This window comes from Microtus oregoni, unplaced genomic scaffold (genome assembly GCF_018167655.1).
Source record: "Microtus oregoni isolate MIOR12 unplaced genomic scaffold, Mior012 000064F_ref0000363, whole genome shotgun sequence".
NCBI lineage: Eukaryota > Metazoa > Chordata > Mammalia > Rodentia > Cricetidae > Microtus > Microtus oregoni.
In genome coordinates this window covers 4,212,429-4,231,429 of record NW_024543874.1, presented here as the reverse complement: position 1 = coordinate 4,231,429, position 19,001 = coordinate 4,212,429, and the positions used below count along the sequence as shown (strand labels likewise).

Here is a 19,001-nt window from a genome sequence, read left to right as displayed (position 1 = left end):
CTTTTGTGGGTAGAGGAAACCTCATGGGGACACAACCCATGACAGTGAGCTATAGGCAACTGAGGATTGCTTATAGAGGGAGAACTAGCTGTCCCTAGAGATGAGTCCTTCACCTGGTTATCCAGTATCTAGTACTCAGACCTGACATCTACACATGCAAACATCATTGAACAGGCACAGCCTAATGAAGTCATACATTTATGCATTTTTCTAAAAATTTGTATCAATAAGAAAAAACATCCCATGAATTTTCAGGAAAGAGAAGGAAAAAGATAAGAGTTAGAGCAAGAAAAATAGTGCAAATGGTAAGTCTTTATTTTCAGTTGACAAATTACAATTGTAAAATTTTAGGAACTATTTAATGGGAGACTTTGGCTGGGTTAGATACTGAATATTGTAGCATTTATGCAGTGAAACAGATTTCCAGTGTAGGTATTGTATTTCAACACTCTGTCTCTATACCTAGATCTCTCTTCTCCCAAGGAGACACAAACACATACATTGCAGCATCATGTTAGACAGGCGGTTTCTATAGCAACAGGGAGAGCCATCTCGAGCCTTTAAATCAGCTGATATCAGGCATAAAGCTCTATCCTCTCCTGCAACCCCTCCACCCATACATTTCCACAAGCCCATCTCTCACAGTAAACCAATGGCTACTATGCTGCCTGCATCTGGAAGGAAAGCCACACAGAGAGAAGACCACAAGCTCAGCTTCTCACTGGAGCAGCAGAACCCTGGTCTGCCTTTGTTTCAGATTTGTACAGGTACCTGTGAGAGTCAGACTCCAGAAAGCCAGAAATTGGCCTATAATTTTTTAAATTTCTTATTTTAGTTACCTGAGAAGAATTGAATGAGATATGACATTCAACTATTTCCCCATGCTATGAATACACTTAAAGTGCTTTTTAAAATCTTTTTGTATTTTAATCACCTTTATAGCTGTGTACTATACGGCTCTTGTGTTTTTAAAGATTTTTTCTGTCTCTGACTAATGAAATTGTCTTTTGTAACTTACAGTCACAACCTCTTAATTAGGCTGGGCCACCTGTCTCCTAGGCTCACTTGCTGGCCAGTATCTTTACATTATATTTTATCTTCTGACACCTCCTATTGGAAGAGAACCCGCATGTAAATGAGCAGTCAGGATGTACTGTACAAGAGAAGAGTAAATAAAAAGAAAAAAAAATCCTGCTTCTACCATAAAATATTCCAAAGTTGCAGGGACAGGTCATTCCAAGTAGAATCGTATCTCATGGCAAAATAACAGCATTCAGTCTAATGACTTTTTGATACAATTTTTTTATTTATTTTAATCCTGGTCACAGTTTCCCCTCCTTCGTCTTCTTCCATTCCTTCCCCTCTATCTGCCCCATCCACTCCTCCTCTGTTTCTGTTCAGAAAGGAGTAGCTCCCATAGGTGTCGACAAAACATGGCATATCAAGTTGAGGTTGGACTAAGCTCCTCCCTCTGTATAAGGCTGGGAGAGGCAACCCAATATGATGAATAGGTTCCCATGCAGTAGTTCAAGTGTTAGGCACAGGCCCTGATCTCACTTCTAGGTGTGGGACCAAGTGTAGAACACGCTACACAACTGTCATACATGTGCGGAGTGCCTAGGTCAGTTCCATGCAGTCTCCTTAGCTGTCAGTGGAGTCTGTGAGCTTCAGGAGCCCAGGTTATTTGTTTCTGTGGGTTCCCTTGTGATGACCTTAACCCCCAAGGCTGATACAGTCTTTCCTCTCTGTCATCAACAAGATTCCTGGAGCTCCTCAGCCCAGGGCTTGGCTGTGAATCTCTGCCTCTGCTTCCATCCGTTATTGGATAGAGTATTTCCGATGGCAATAGGAGAATCACCAGTCTGCTTACAGTAGATGGCCAGTTCAAGCACCCGCTCCACCACTACTAGGAATCTTAGTTGGGGTCATCCTTGTGGGTTCCTGGAGGGTTCCCTGGCAGCAGGTTCCTCCCCAACCCCCAAATGGACCCCCATCAAGAAGTCTCTTTTGCTGTTCTCCCCTCCATCCTGCCTCCATCCAGCCTCCTGCACGCAATCCACAAACCTGCTTCCTCTAGTTCCCATCCGACCATCCCCCCAACCACACCCCTCCCAGTTAGCCCAGGAGATCTCTTCTATTTCCCCTTCCCAGGGAAATCCGTGCATCCCTCTTTGGGCCCTCCTTGCTATCTAGCCTCTCTGCGTCTGTGATTTTAGGTTGGTTATCCTGGGCTTTGCTCCTAATAACCACCTATGAGTGAGTATACACCATGTTTGTCTTTCTGGCTCTGGGTTACCTCTCGGAATAATTACCTGGAAACAACGTAGCTGCTCCTCAGCCGAAGAATGGATGAGAAAAATGGTACATTTACACACGGGGAACTGCTCAGCTGTAAACGTGATGACCACTGCCTGTAAAAAGTATTTCCACATAAAGCAAAAGCATAGCAATTGAAAACTGACTGCTATTTTAACACTGCACCATCATGCCTTCTTATAACAGGATTTTACACTGTTTCTCTCTTTCCCTCTACCCCTTCCTATTCCTCCCTCCCCGACCCTCAGTAAAGAAATTGAGCTTAGGGTCTTGCCACAGCTCTCGCCCCTTTTCTCTTTGGTTGTCCATTTAGTTCCCCACAGAATTTTATCTGTCTGTGATTGGTTTTTTTATTTGAAAGTATGATTACTTTACTACACAATTCTACAATAAAAAATATATTAACATTAAAACATTTTCTGTGACCATATGTCTTTAACTGTGAAATTTTCTCATATTATTAGTTAATAATTGATCAAAATGACAAAACTTATGAAGATATTTGTAAAATACTTTGTCAGAAACTTTCAAGTTTGAGAGGTGTACCTCTCAATGGCTGAAGGAGCCTTCTTTAATGTACACACACACACACGCAAACATGCACACACACGCACAATGTTATACTGGTCTAGAATGAGACAATGCTTGGCATTAATGCTATTCCTGTTTTTTCCTCTTGGTTTGGCCAATGCTGGCATGGAGCAATATTTTCCACATAAATAAATCAGCAGGAACGGGAACACTCTTTCTATGGTGATACCAGCCAGTTCTTTGTGCTCCTTTAAGATAAACGCCCCAGACGGTATGGAGGTCTAGCATCAGTTTTTAATGGTCCATTAGTGGATACACCTGCCTTCCATTTGTTGAAAACAAGATGGTGGAAACTGCTTGGCTTGCAGAAGGATTCCCTAGCCAGCCATTAGAGCCTGTCTGCTTCTCAGTATCCGGATGTGTATCCAAACCGTTATCAAATGACTATAAATTCAGCCCTGACTTGAAAAGCATTCTGTTTAAGCTAATCTCTCTAAAATGTGTGGGAAGTTTGAGATACTGTGAGTTTAGTAGTTTAATAGTTACTGTGACTCTGTTTCTAAAATGTCCTGGTTAGTTTTTATTGTCAAGTTGATACAACCAAGAGTGTCCTGGGAAGAGGGACTCTCAACTGAAAAACAACCTTCAGTTGGTCAGATTTACCTGTGCGCATGTCTGTGAGGCAATCTGCTAGACGGATAAGGATGGAGGGGAGTCCAGGCCACTGTGGGGGGACACCATCCTGGGGTGCATAAGGAAGCTAACAGAGCAGAAGTCAGGAGCAAGCTAGCATTTTGTAATCCCAAGACACTGGGTCCTTGGGTCCTGTGACGGATGCAGAGTCTGGGGGATTAGAAATCAATGCCACTTCAATTTCCCCGACTCTTCTCTGAGTGACAGATCTGGGATGGTCCTACAGAAAAGAAAGCTCTGCCCTTGGGGGCTCTTTCAGAATATACAACCCCAAATGTGCTACTTCGGCATAAGAAGTATTTCAAGCTGAAGCCATGAAACAAACAGCAGGTTCAAGAAGATCGCTCTGATACGTGCTGCTTCCAAAAGACAAAAATGGAATTCCCTTTCAGAAGACAACCCATCCCACCTAACCCTTATGAAGAAGACAATGATGTTCTTGTCGTGATGAACAAACCCTTACGTTCTTGCTCACTTCTCTACCTAATTGTCTTTGCTTGCTGTCTTATTTAGGGTTTCTGTTGCCATGAAGAGACACCATGACCACAGCAACTCTTACAAAGAAAGCATTTAATTGGTTTGGTTCACTTACAGTTTAGAGATTCAATCCATTATCATCATGACAGGGAGCATGGCAGCATGCAGGCGGACGTGGTGCTGGAGCTGAGAATGCTACCTCTTACAAGCAACGGGGAAAGTCAGCTGATACACTGGGCAGTGTATGATACCTGAGCATGGGCTGTGTTCTCTATTGCAGGACATCTCTTCCCGGAGTCAGTAGATGGAGCTCGGAAATGCATGAAGACCATGTGCGGGCAGCCACACTCACAAACCCTGCATTACTTTCTCTCCAGGGCAACAGAGCCAAGAGAATATGATCAAAACCATGGGTTTATTAGCATGATCAGAGGAGGGATGATCCCACGGAAGCTGCCTGCAGGCTACAGCTACAGGAAAACCAGAATAGCTGTGGCCAAGAACACAGCGCCAGACCCAGGCGAAAGCCTGACATCTCTAGGGAGATGATGGTGCAAGGCCACAGCCAACAGCTGAGGAGTCTGGGTCACAACAGCATCAAAACTGTCCAAGGGCCCCAGCTGAGTCGACGCCAACTTTCTGCTTCTGCTTTCTCGCTCCACTGTGGTCCTGCCCTGCTGGATGGCTCCGCTCACTGAGAGTTTGTGGTCTACCTGCCAAGGACCTACTGCAAACACCTTCACAGACATGCCTAGAAAGAGGGCTTAGCTCATTTCCTGATGTCCCTTGGTCCAGTTAAGATGACAACCAAAACACATCTATATTTCTCTACAAAAAAAGATGCTAACCACAAGAAAATGTTGACACATATGCTCTAGCCCAGTGCCAGAATTAGTCCCAGCATTAGCCCTTTGCTCATGAATGACTTCTTTCTCTGGCAGGGAGAAGCTCAGATCCATTATCTGAAATATGCTGGCTTAGATTTGGGGCCCTAGCATGTGATAGTTCTGCAAGTTTGTGAGAATCAACCCACCAACTAGAATTTGGTATTTTATATAAAGCTCTTTTTCCTTTCCAGCTATTTAATCAGTCTCCAAATCTGGACAAACTGACCCGGATTAGCTCCTCCCTCTTCGTTATACATCTATTTAATTTTTACATTCCCATTGACCATGGGTGACAATTCCACTTACTGTCTCATCTGTGTTAGTCAGCCTTCCATCACTGAAAAAGAACGCCTGAGGTAGTCAACTTAAACAAAGGAAAGGGTTTTTTTGTTTTGTTTTTTCTCACCACTTAGGAAGCTCTGATCCATGGCTACTGCCTTTGAAGCGATGTCAGGGCAGGACAGCGTGGCAGGGCCCTATGGGGGAGGAAATCTATTTCTGCATAGACAGTGTGAAAAAGAGAGAGGAGAAGGGTGGGGACTCACAACCCACTTCAAAGGAATGTCCTCACAACCTGCTGACATCCCACAAGGCCCTGCCTCTTAACAGGTCTGCCATCTCCCCTGTTGTTTGCAAACATGACACAATTTCTGATCTCTCTTATTTGTGGAAGCTCATTTTATTGCCCTGAATATGGTCTGTTCAGTTGAAAATTCCATGGGAAGAGAGTGTGTTCTGGCCGGGCTGTCTCATAAACACTAATAAGTCAAATTGTCACTAGTGTTGCTCAAGCCATCTGCATACAAATTTGATTGTTTTCTTCCTGATTGCTCTACCCATCACTGAGGAAGTGTTAAGATCTCTAACTACTACAGAGTATTTTCATGTTTGTGACCTTCCAGCACTTTCTGTTTTCCTCCATGTGTTTTGAGAAACTTTTGTTTACTGCATCATCTTTGGGAAGTGGCTTCTCCATCCCTTGAGCCCTGGTGACAGCCTTTGAGTTGAAGTTTACTTTTCTAACGCTAACATAGATTCCTCTGATGTTACTTGATGCTTGTGTTCTCTTATTTTTAACCTACTTCTATTTTTATTTTTAAAGTGGAAGTTCAGAGGCATCATATAAATGGGTTTCATTTCTTAATACTCTAACACACTATGTTTTTAAATATTTTGACCATTCATTTAATGTAGTTATTGCCACTGCTGAATTAAAACCATTATCCTATAGCTCTTTTAATCTTTCTAGATTTGTCTAGCCTTATTTTTTGCCTTATTTTGCATTTATTAAGTATTTTTGTGATTCTATTTTGTTACTTCTATTGAATTGCTATCATTAATTTATGGTGGTGGTGGTGACAGAATCTCACTGTTCAGCTCTGGCTGGCCTAGAACTCACTATGTAAACCAGGCTGGGCACAAGCCATAAATGTCCGCCTGCCTCTGCCTCTCTAGGACTAAAGGCCTAGTGTGTTGACTTATTATTTGTATCTCTTTAAAAAATTTTAAACATCATTGGTATAAGAGCTATACATTTTAATTGGTAGGTATGTTATTAAGTAATACTGAACACATAATTTAAGGCTCCAAAACATCCAAACCCCACTTTTCTGCTGCTATGTATATTACATTTATTTCTTTAAAATGTATCTCTCATTATATTATATATCTAACCTATTTATCATCCGCCTGCCATCTGTCTGCCTTTGAATTAAATGGGAGATTAGAGGAGCTAGAGCCAGGTTTTATAAACAACAATAAATACAAGTAACCAGATGAAGAGCACAGTGTTAGGAGAGTCAAGGGGAGGTAAAAGCCTTCACTCCGATATAAGCCACAGGGGGCAGCAACGGGAAGAAACGTCAGTGTCTCTTGCTAAAGTGGCCTTTGTGGTCTTTTAAGACTAATTCATGGAGCTGGGGAGATGGCTGAGGGGTTAAGAGTGCTTTCTGCTCTTCCCGAGGAACCAAGTTTGGTCCTTAGCCCCCACATCAGCCCACAACCTCCTGCAGCTCCAGCTCTAGGTGATCTGATGCCTTCCTCTGGCTTCCTCTGGCCCCTTCAGTCACGTGCACAGAATCTCACAGATATGCATTGCTGTGGTTTGAAAGAAAATGGCCCCCAGGAAAAAAGAGAGCATCTTCAACAAATTGTGCTGGCAAAACTGGATGTCAATCTGTAGAAGAATGAAAATAGATCCATATCTATCACCATGCACAAAACTCAAGTCCAAATGGATTAAAGACCTCAATATCAGTCTGAACACACTGAACCTGATAGAAGAGAAAGTGGGAAGTACTCTACAACACGTGGGCACAGGAGACCACTTCCTACGTATAACTCCAGCTACACAGACATTAAGGGCCTCATTGAATAAATGGGACCTCCTGAGACTGAGAAGCTTCTGTAAAGCAAAGGACACTGTCGCTAAGACACAAAGGCAACCCACTGACTGGGAGAAGATCTTCACCAACCCCACAACTGACAAAGGTCTGATCTCCAAAATATATAAAGAACTCAAGAAACTAGACCGTGAAAGGCTAATCAACCCAATTATAAAATGGGGCACTGAGCTGAACAGAGAATTCTCAACAGAAGAACTTCAAATGGCCAAAAGACACTTAAAGTCATGCTCAACTTCCTTAGCGATCAGGGAAATGCAAATCAAGACAACTTTAAGATACCATCTTACACCTGTCAGAATGGCGAAAATCAAAAACACCAATGATAGCCTTTGCTGAAGAGGTTGTGGAGAAAGGGGTACACTCATCCATTGCTGGTGGGAATGCAAACTTGTACAACCACTTTGGAAATCAGTGTGGTGGTTTCTCAGGAAATTCGGGATCAACCTATCCCTGGACCCAGCAATACCACTCTTGGGAATATACCCAAGAGATGCCCTATCATACAACAAAAGTATATGCTCATAGCAGCATTGTTTGTAATAGCCAGACCTGGAAACAACCTAGATGCCCTTCAGTGGAAGAATGGATGAAGAAAATATGGAATATATACATATTAGAGTACTAGTCAGCAGTAAAAAATAATGACTTTTTGAATTTTGCATGCAAATGGATGGAAAAAGAAAACACTATCCTGAGTGAGGTAAGCCAGACCCAAAAAGAGGAACATGGGATGTACTCACTCATATTTGGTTGCTAGCCATAAATAAAGGACATTGAGCCTATAATTCGTGATCCTAGAGAAGCTAAATAAGAAGGAGAACCCAAAGAAAAACATACAGGCATCCTCCTTCATCAGGCGATGAAAGGAGACAAAGACAGAAACCCACATTGGAGCACTGGACAGAAATCTCAAGGTCCAAATCAGGAGCAGAAGGAGAGAGAGCACAAGCAAGGAACTCAGGACCGCGAGGGGTGCATCCACACACTGAGACAATGGGGATGTTCTATCAGGAACTCACCAAGGCCAGCTGGCCCGGATCTGAAAAAGCCTGGGATAAAACCAGACTCACTGAACATAGCAGACAATGAGGACTACTGAGAACTCAAAAACAATGGCAATTGTTGTTTTTTTTTTTAATTTTTATTGAGAAAAAGAAAAAAAAAGTTTCTGCCTCCTCCCAGCCTCCCATTTCCCTCTCCCTCCTCCCACCCTTCTCCCCCTCCCCCCACTCTTCTCCCCCTCCCTCTCCAGTCCAAAGAGCAGTCAGGGTTCCCTGCCCTGTGAAAAGTCCAAGGTCCTCCCCACTCCGTCCATGTCTAGGAAGCTGAACATCCAAACTGGCTAGGCTCTCACAAAGCCAGAACATGAAGTAGGAACAAAACCCAGTGCCATTGTCCTTGGCTTCTCAGCAGCCCTCATTGTTCGCCATGTTCAGAGAGTCCGGTTTTATCCCATGCTTTTTCAGTCACAGTCCAGCTGGCCTTGGTGAGCTCCCAATAGATCAGCCCCACTGTCTCAGTGGGTGGGTGCACCCCTCGTGGTCCTGACTTCCTTGCTCATGTTCTCCCTCCTTCTGCTACTCATTGGGACCTTGGGAGCTCAGTCTGGTGCACTGGCAATGGGTTTTTGATCCTACTGCATTTACTGGCTTTGTGGGAGCCTAGGCAGTTTGGATGCTCACATTACTAGACCTGGATGGAGGTGGGTGGTCCTTGGACTTCCCACAGGGCAGGGAACCCTGATTGCTTTTTGGGATGATGAGGGAGGGGGACTTGACTGGGGGAGGGGGAGGGAAATGGGAGGCGGTGGCAGGGACGAGGCAGTAATCTTAAATAAATAAATAAATAAATAAATAAATAAGAAAATGGCCCCCAAATGCGTTGGCACTATTCGGAGGTATGGCCTTGTTGGAGTAGGTGTGGCCTTGCTAGAGGAGGTGTGTCACTGTGGAGGTGGGTTTTGAGGTCTCATAATATGCTCAAGCCACGCCCCTGTGAGGCAGACCACTTCCTGTTGCCTGCTGGTCAAGATGTAGAATTCTCAGCCACCATGTCCCACAATGATGATAACAGACTGAGCCTCTGAACAATAAGCCACCCCAATTAAGTGTTTTCCTTTATAAGAGTTGCCATAGAAACCCCAATTATGACAGACACACATAACAAAGATAACCTTTCATGAGAGCTGACTGCACTTGTCCCCATCGCCCCCAGCACTGCTGGTGGTGAGTTTATCGCAGAGAATGCCTACTGCTCTCCCACCTCCACTCTCTGCTTCCTCTCCTTCCCGTGCTGATCCCTTCTCTACTGCACCTTTATCTCACTTCTCACCTCCTTTACTCATTTCTTTTCACCCTCTTCTGATTTTAATTAATTGACTTTATTAAAAATCAGCTTTTAAGAATAGTCTTTCTAAAACTGCACTTTGTTTTTTCTGTGTGCGGATGACTTTGCCCCCACTGCATGTCTGTGCACCATGTGCATGCAGTGTCTGCAGAGGCCAGAAGGAGGCACTGGGACTAGAGTTACAGATGCTTGGGAGCTGCCGTGGGGGTGCTGGGAATTGAACCAGGATCTTCTGAAAGAGCAGCCAGTGTTCTTAACTGCAGAGCAATCTCTCCAGCCTCAACAGTTTAAATTTACAGAAAATCTGAGGGGAAAGGTGAAGGCGTCATGGCCTCCTCACCATGGCCTCCAGTTTCTCCTGTCAGTAACATGTTGCATTAGTGTAGCATTGCGCTGTCAATCAAATTATATTCATATATTTTATTAACTAAAGTCTATAGCTTTACCCCAGGGGTTACTTTTGCTGTTTTGCATTCTGTGGGTCCTGACAAGTGGATGGTAACAGGAACCCACAAATTAGACAGATTATCTTCTTACCGAGAGATTCTTGTGATGGCTATTCTGGGTTGTCAGCTTGGCTATATCAGAAATGAACTGCAATCCAGAAGCAAAGGGCACACGGTGATCCAGATCTTGAGGCTGGGAGATGCAGGTTTTTGATACAGCTCTTGAGGTGGGTTACACACAAATTTATTCCAGATCTTGATACAGGAAGACACAGCTAGTTAAGGACAGTGGGAGAGGGAAGGTTTCCTTCTTCTTTGCCTGCTTACCCTCCCCTCGGCAGTACACCCATCCCTTCACGGCATTGGAGCCTGCTGCTTTGGAGTTCCAACATGTCCTGAAGATTAGCTGAGACGCCCAGCCTTGTGGAACTGAGGAACTACTGGATTCTTGCTATTCACAGATAGCTACTGTTGGACTGCAGTCTGTCATTCTGATAAATTTACACACACACACACGGACGCACACGCACACACAAATCTCTCAAAATATTGTTTAACATTTCCAGTCTGGGCCAGAAGCAAAACAGCAAATTTGAGAGGTGACCAGCAGGGGGCAGTGTTGGCAAGACATTGACAACAGTTACTAAGTAGCATATTTGAACTTAAATGAGAGTTTTTAATTCTTTCATTTCTTCCCTATACCACTTAAAATTTTTGAAATTCTCTCTCTCTTCCCCCTCTGTGTGTGAGACACACACACACACACACACACACACACACACACACACACAGAGAGAGAGAGAGAGAGAGAGAGAGAGAGCTAGCTGTAAGGGCACATTGTCAAAGAAACAGTCACAACAGCATGGTTAGAGCAGTGAAGGCCTGGAACAAAGGCAGCGTCACTGTGCTTCCTTCAGCTTGCCTTTCCCTAGGGCACAGACAGGTGTGGCTCGAGGTCATAGGCTTCTCTCTGCGGCTCTGATCCACAAGGATTGGCCTGCAGGTGTTAAGGCTGCTGGACTTGACTTCTCTGAGGAGGCCCTGTAAGGCCTGGGCGGCTCTGAAACTGTCAGTAGCATTCCCTTCCCATGTATGACATATTTATAAAAACACACACAGAGGCGGCTTTGAAAGCTGGCCTTGGGTGGGAACATGGTCGTGAAAACCCACGTACATTATTTCTATTTTAGAGATGATCTTTATTAACTGGCAAATATAAGAGTCTGGACAACGTTCTGGAACTTGTTGTGGGTATTCTGATCACACTCTGACGTTCCTGAGACCACCAATAAAGTTTACTTTGAATCAAAGAGCAGAGCTAGCTGCTAGTTGACTAAACTTAGCCATAAACGTTTTAGAAGACAGAGGAAGGAGAGAGAAAGAGAGAAGGTCACTGACTGCCTCTCTGCTGCTCCCCTGTTCACTCAGGTTCTTATCCTGATAGCTAACCCCCAAGTTTTTATTGATAAAAACAATTAGATACACACTTCAACAGCTGAAAGGAGAAATGCCTTCTTACTGGGTCACAGCCTCCACCTCACTCAACATAATTCCCACGATTATCTCAAAAGTTAAAGTTGCATTCGAGAAGGCTTGTGGAAGTCAAGCCTGGCTTTCCTTGCAAAATGCTACTTGTGTGTGTCCCTGCACGGGAACACCCTGCTCTCCACACTCAGCTGGGGCCCAAGTCACTCATAACCCACTTTCCTGCTTAGACTTTCTTAAACCATCTGAACTTGGGACTGAAGGGATGGCTCGGTAGTTCAGATAGTCTTTATTACTGTTAATAGCTCCAGTTCCAGGGGATCCAGCAGCCTCTCTGACTTCTGCAAGCACTAAGCATGTGTAAAGGGCATTTACATACATGTAGGCAAAACACTTACACAGAAAATAAAAACAATTATCTGAACTCAAACATACCAGGAAGTGGGGGTCCTGAATGGCTTTCCAGAGAGGAGATCTGGCTCACCCTAGCAATCCTGAGCCCAGCAGGACAACAGAAAGGGACAGAAGGGACCTGGGATTCCCTAAACGCTTGTTGCTTTACCTAAGTCAGACCACTGCTTGGGTCACTAGCTCCATGAGTCCTGTGGAGATGAGATCTGCCCAGGTGAGAAAATCCAAGCTCTGTCCTCCCACATTCTCCCCAGAAGCCAGGGGACCATAGCCTGGCTCAAGCGTGGTACCCGCTGGTTTGTCCAGTGGGCCCCGGAAAGCCCCTTTAGTCTCCACTGTAGGCAAACGTGAATGCAGGGGCCGGGAGATGTATGCTCTCTGCCTGGCCCAGAGGTGAGAAGCTGGAGGCTTGGGATGCCGTGCTTCTAGACTTCTCTACTCTCTTAGTCTTGTAGAGAATGAGTCCTTCACAAGAGTATCTCAGCGGTGTGGGCGACGAGGGTGGGGCAGGAAAGAGAACTGGCTTTTATTAAAAAAAAAAAAAAAAAGAAAACCAACCTCTTCCCTGTGGCCCTCTGAGCACAGCTTTGTCGAGAAACCTGTGGACACTGCTCCTTCCTGTGCCCCAGGGATGCCATCTTTCTCCTTCTGGCAGACAGATTTTGTGAGCTGCTTTTTTTTATCTTCTCATAGCTCTTGTATTTTCATGAAGAGATCAAAAGCAAATGTGAGAGACTGCCTAGGACAGGAAGGTGAGTCACAGCGCGTGTAGACCTTGTATTGAAAGATCCTCCAGCACCCACCAGGTAACAGGGTGTGTGTACATGTGTGTGTGTGTGCACGCTGCATGCAGCGTGTATGTGTGTGTGTATGTGTGTGTATGTGTGTGTACATGTGTGTGTACATGTGCATGCAGCGTGTGTGTGTATGTGTGTGTATGTGTGTGTGTGTGTGTACGTGTGTGTGTACACGCTGCATGCAGCATGTATGTGTGTGTGCTTGCACGCGTGCGCATGCTTTCCTCTCCCCGGCTCACCCTTAAATCTATCGGTAACAATTAGTGTCGACCTGAAGGGCAAGGCACTTGGTCTCTTTACTATAGGAAAAGTTGGGGAGTTCATAGCATCTTGTGCCCCAAGGATTCTCCCAGAGGACTTCTGGCCTGTCTGTGGAACCTCAGTGGGTTTTCTCTCTCAAGATGACAAGCCAATACCCGACTAGGGGCTCAGGGGAGGTAGACTCTTAGAGACTCCGTTTCCTGCCAGGAGTTTCCAGGGAGGGAGAGAAATGGGCTTACTTTCTAAAGTAATTTCCCGTGACTCTTCAGCCAGGCTGTGTTGAGTGTCTGGAGGCTGGGGAGAAGCTGGCAGAGGGGAAGTCACTCTTCAGGACGGGGCAGCCGCACTTCCTGTAACCTGGGAAATTAGTGTTGGGGCTGGAAGATGGAGCACTGGCTTCATGAGTGATTTGAAATTCCCACACTAGCCATGGTTCAGAAGGAATTCCAGACTCCCTTAGGAACATCTGCTCCATCCAGTCTGGGGCAGGAGCCCTTCCATGGGTGAGAAGTGCCCTGAAGCTTGGGTTCTCACTGCAGGAGAGCAGGGACATCTCACCTCGTCTTCTATCACCCTCTACCTGCATTTGACACAGGGGCTCACTCGAGTGGCTTCACCCACCACTGCCTAGATTGGCTAGAGGGATCTAAAGGAGCCCAGGGGTCTACCTCTATGCCACCTCGTCCCCCAGCGCCAGGGCTGTGGATGAACACAGTCACACTCATCTCTTATGAAGGCTCTGAGAACACAAACTCCACTCCTCGTGTGTGAGCCTGAGGCATCCCCCAGCCTCTCTATGGTGTCTATGGAGACAAGGGCCCATGAATCCGGTGCTCACTGATTGGCTGGACTGGGTGTCCCATCACCCATCCCCTGGAGTTTTCATCTTATTTCTTTCCCATTGCTTTCCTTTCTCTTGGTGAGTGTTCACAGTGCTGGACAGGAGGGAATGCCTTTCATTTTAAAGATGGAGAAGGTGTCAGGGTGCTACTCGGGTTGATCTGTTCACATAAAGCATTCGATTTTTGTGTTTTAGTTAAACTTTTAAAACTTGTGTTTTAGATACACTTAAAAAAAAAGATCAGACAAAGCAACCAGAACTAAGTTATAAGCAGGAAAGGATGCTCCTGGAAGTGACCCCTATGGCCCGTGCACAGTGGTTTATCTTCACAGCCTGTCGTGTTTTTCTGATCAGGGACCATTTCTCTTCAAGATGCAGTGGTCAAGGACACGGGAGAGAATGGTATAATTCCTTTTGTCAGATGAGACTAAGATAATCCACTCCAGGCCAACATTTGTGACCTTCTCACAGTGTTTCCAAGCGTGGCCTAAACCTGATCTCTCCTCTAGTCTCTCCCAGTCCTGAGCAATGCCAGGGAGCGTGCCCTAGGAGGGCACTGGGAAGCCCTTCCAGTTTTGCTAGCTCTGAGGTCCAACCAGGGACAGGAAATGCCGGACGCACACCCACCAATCCTTCCACTGACTACTTAAAGATGTGCTGAAGGACTGACGGCTGTGAGGTGGGTGGGGCGGGTTGATGACTGGCTTCCAGTGGGCTGGGGGAAGGCACAGAGCTGTCCCAGGAGGGTGGCGACTTAAAATAAGATCCCCCAAGGGGACAGAATGCAAAGAGGGTGCAACCTGGAAATAGAAAAGGTGACCTTCGCTGGAAGTGTGTGGGTTCCAACTAGAGAAAGCACAGGAAAGGGAAACTCTGAGCATTTGAGACGTCCTCAAGTCTAAAGAAGGTTTAAGAAATGGGAAAACCCATGATGCTCCTGCCCTTGCTTTCATTTCCCTTTCTGATCAGACTGGATCCTGAGACGGCAGCAATTTGAGGCTTTCACTTTGGGGGAATGACCCGCTACCTGTTGCTTCCAAAGGTGCCGTATGAGTAGTCCTGCCTGAGAGAGCACTGGTCAGCACCTAGGGGCAACAGGCAGCACGGAGGGAGACCCCATTCTATCAGCCTAAGTTGGGGACACACTACCCAGGAAGCTGTGGTTGTATCACCCTTGCTCTTTCGTGCAGTGTTGTGCGGCCTGGTTTAGCCCATCCTCCAGAGTCTTGGTCTCCTCACAGGACTGTAAAGCAGCACAGGGCCTCCAGGGTACCCAGATCTTGGCTTAGAAACATCAACACTACCCCCTTCACTCCTTTCTGTAGCTGGCTGCACATGCGCCCTCCTACCCTTGAAGGTACTCGCCTCCCCAGCCTCTTACCTGGGCCTTGCACTTCCCAGCACAGCTATAAGGTGATCTACATACAACAGTCCCCATAGCAGCGTCTGCATTTCTGTGTGATCAGATTGCTGGCCCAGCAGCCCCTGCCAAGCTGAGATAGACTGACCCTCTCTGAAAACCCCTGAAAGGGCAGGACGACAGCTGGTGCTCAGGGCCAGGTCTCCAGGTGAAAGTCCTCGCCTGAGACACACAACTAGCAGTTTTTCTGAGACCTGTGAGAGTTCTGGGCATCCCCGTGACCAGATTAGATCAGTTTCTGTGGGACTGGCTGCTGAGCAGAGAGGCCAAGAGACAGGGAGTTGCTGGCCCAAAGGGAAAAGACCCAAGAGATGGGGAGCATGACATGGTCACAGGGACAGACTCAGAGTCAGTGCTGTGTCTCCCCTGGAGCTAAAACATCTTCAGCACGAACGAAAGGAAGTTACTGAGATGAATGCTGGGTTCTGGCCTTCAGTATCAAAATTAAAGGATCCCAAATTTATTATGTTTATTATGCTTATTATGTTTCTTGCCCAGTTGGTGTCTGGCCAGTCTCAGATGTAGAGGGCACCTAGGAAATGCATCTATTCCCAAACGTGTTTTGTTCTAAAAAATGTGTTGACTCACCAAAGACCTGAGATTCTGTAATTAGAAGTTCATTTTCAGGCCTATTTTGGTGATTCTTGGTTGTCAACTTGACTACACGTGGAATTAATAAAACTCATATTGCTAGGCACACCCATGAGGGATTTTTTTCTTAACTAAATTCTTTAATTTAGATCTGATCTGGATCTTTGAGGTGGGAAGGCCACCTTTAATCTGGGTCACCCCTTCTGCTGGCGTCCTACAGAAAGGACGTGGAAGAAGGAAGCTCTCTCTTCGCCTGCTGGACCCCGCTCTCACCTAGCGTGTCCATCCCTTCGCTGGCATCGGAGCCTGCGGCTGGATTCCAGTGTGTTCGGAAGACCAGCTGAGACATCAGCCTCGTGGACTGAAGAACTAGTGGATTCCTGGGCTTTCCATTGTTAGACACCATTGTTGGACTAACTGGACCCCAGCATGTAAGCCATTCTGATAAATTCCCTTTTTATTCCACATATACATAACATATGGGATAGAATATATGTTTAATGTGTATATGTTTGGTAAGTTCTGTTCCTCTAGAGAACCCTGACTAATACAAGGCTTGCTTCTGGAACCTGGCTCCAGGAAACAGAAGCTTTGACCAAGCAGGGCCCTGCATTGCCTTTGGAAGGTCTGTGCAGGCACCTTCCAGAAAGGAAGCTGGGAAGTCGTTTTCCTGTGGATCCCCTGCCTGGTACAGGAGGTAGGGAGAGTAGGGCAGGACAAGGATCAAGAGAGGCTTGTGAGGAACATGACAGAGGGAAAGGAAGGGCCCTGCAAGAGAGGTACCCTCAGGGTGTCTGCAGTCCAGGACTGAGCTGGAAGCAGGGCCACTATGACCATGGGAGCACAGGGGCAGCTATGACCTTGGGAGCACAGGAGCCGCTATGACCCTGGGAGCACAGGGGCCGCTATGACCCCGGGAGCACAGCGCACTGGCTGTGCAGCTGCAGGGCTTAGCCTTTCCTCCTGTGTCCTGGGTGCACCCATTACTTCCCAGTCTGACCCCACAACAGACCCCTATTCCTGGGTGAATAACTGGTCCTGGTTTGCCTGGGGCTTTCCCAGTTTGGACAAAGTCCTGCGGTCTGGACTCAGCTAAGCTCTGGGCAGGGCAGGAGGGACCGTTGCCATGGAACAAGGGAAGAATTACATTTGTCTCTTGGAGATGCTGGGGGCAGGGTTCCCACAGAACCCCAGACATCCATGTGCTCAGTAGGAAATAGTGACCAGTGTCATTAACTGTTGTTGTGGGTACACAGCCCACTTTCCTTCTGCCTGTGGCTGAAGACAAGTCATGGTGACGATGTCATGTGATCGCATTACACGTACCCTCTTCATGGGTCTTTCTCCTTTGGGTCATTTAGAGCTACCCGTAAGGACATGCATGTGACTCCCGCAGTTCCTTCTTCTTTGGTCTGATGTCCCTTTCTACAGGATATTGTGTTTGGTGTTGCGTATCATATCCAAATCCAATATGAACACTCTTTGTATATTTTCTCTTCTAGAAATAAAAAAATGGAGATGCTTCAGACAGGTGTAAAAGTTACCTTCCCCACAGGTAAGACTCCTGCCGGGGGTGGGACTCTTTTCAACAGTCAAGGATCACGGCTCAGTGCCTAGACAGGGACGGGCTTCCCTTCATACACCCACAGCAAGGCAAATGGACCACCAGATAACTGAACGTCTTAGGCCATTAGCTGTCATGCTTCCCAAGGCAAGGGCAAGTTCCCCAACATAAAACCTTACCATCCTGTAAAAGATAGACCAGGGATGGTGGGAGGAGATGAAGATAAGGGACAGACAAACAGAATGGCCAGCGCTAGACTGCCCTGAGCTATCTGCAGGGGCTCACCACTTCAGACCTGGACAGAAAGAAAGTCCTGGAAGTATAGTAGGAACTGGGTTGATGAATTTCTAGGGGAAGATGCCCTGGCCTCTGACCGCCAGGAGCATGAATCCCTAGAGGAAGATGCCTTGGCCTCTGACTGCCACTTTATCCCACAAACGCGTGTGTGGTGTGTGGTGGATGTGAGTGGTTAAAACAGGGGGGCGAATCCTGATTGGTTTGCGTTGGTTCCTGTCGGTTTTTTGTCCTCTCCTTCATGAATCATTTCTGACGCCTGAACTTCCCTTTACCCCAAAGGCAGAAAGGAAGATGGCTGCACCCCAGGGTCAGGGCCCCTGAGGATCCTCTTGGCGGGTCTATCTGGCTGTGGAAAAAGCGCCACAGGGAACAGCATCCTCTGCCGACAAGCCTTCGAGTCCAGGCTCAGAGGCCAGTCAGTGACCAGGACCAGCCAGGCAGAGACGGGCACGTGGAAGGGAAGGAGACTGCTAGTGGTAGACACGCCCCCCATCTTTGAGTCAAAGGCCCAGAACCAAGACATGGACAAGGACATTGGAGATTGTTACCTGCTGTGTGCCCCAGGACCCCATGTGTTGCTGCTGGTGACCCAGCTGGGACGCTTCACAGCTCAGGACACCCTAGCCGTGAGGAGGGTGAAGGAGATCTTCGGGGCAGGAGTCATGAGGCACATGATCGTCCTCTTCACCCACAAGGAAGACCTGGCAAATGAGACTTTGGATGAGTTTGTGACCCACGCTGACAACCACAGCCTGCGCAGCCTGGTCCACGAGTGTGGGAGGAGGTACTGTGCCTTTAATAACAGGGCCTCAGGGGAAGAGCAGCAGGGACAGCTGGCAGAGCTCATGGCCCTGGTGAGGGGGCTGGAGCAGGAGTGTGAGGGCTCTTTCCATAGCAACGACCTCTTCCTTCATGCCCAGGAGCTCCTTAATGGTGGCTACAGTGAGTACCAGGAAGCCTACAGGTGCTACCTGGCCAAGGTGAGGCAGGAGGTGGAGAGGCAGAAGCGGGAGCTGGAGGAGCAGGAGAGCAACTGGGTCCTCAAGCTCCTCCTCCGAGGCAAAGCGTGGATGGTTTTGCACTCTGGGACTTGCGCTAGTTTTGTATTGGGTATAGCAATCCTCACTGTTATTTTTATGCTCATATATTCTAATGTTTGATGCTTTGTACTTTAGAGAAGTTTCTAAAGCGTCCTGCAGGATTCCCAGCTATCAGCATCACCTTCAGAAAACC

The 19,001-nt window shown here is 46.8% G+C and overlaps 1 protein-coding gene across 1 annotated transcript; it reads left to right on the top strand.

Moving 5' to 3' along the window:
* Window positions 1-17,248: 17,248 nt before the first annotated feature.
* Window positions 17,249-18,928, top strand: LOC121439934 (GTPase IMAP family member 3-like). Its single transcript, XM_041640563.1, has 2 exons — window positions 17,249-17,462; window positions 18,048-18,928. Exons 1-2 carry the CDS (start codon window positions 17,420-17,422, stop codon window positions 18,926-18,928), a joined length of 924 nt encoding a protein of 307 aa, XP_041496497.1. The 5' UTR covers window positions 17,249-17,419.
* The last annotated feature ends 73 nt before the right edge of the window (window positions 18,929-19,001 follow it).

Bases quoted from the DNA above. Each gene is read 5' to 3' on its own strand.
- LOC121439934 (XM_041640563.1), top strand. From the start codon at position 17,420: ATGGAGATGCTTCAGACAGGTGTAAAAGTTACCTTCCCCACAG. The intron at 17,463-18,047 runs GTAAGACTCCTG...TTTACCCCAAAG, and splicing joins AAAAGTTACCTTCCCCACAG to GCAGAAAGGAAGATGGCTGC.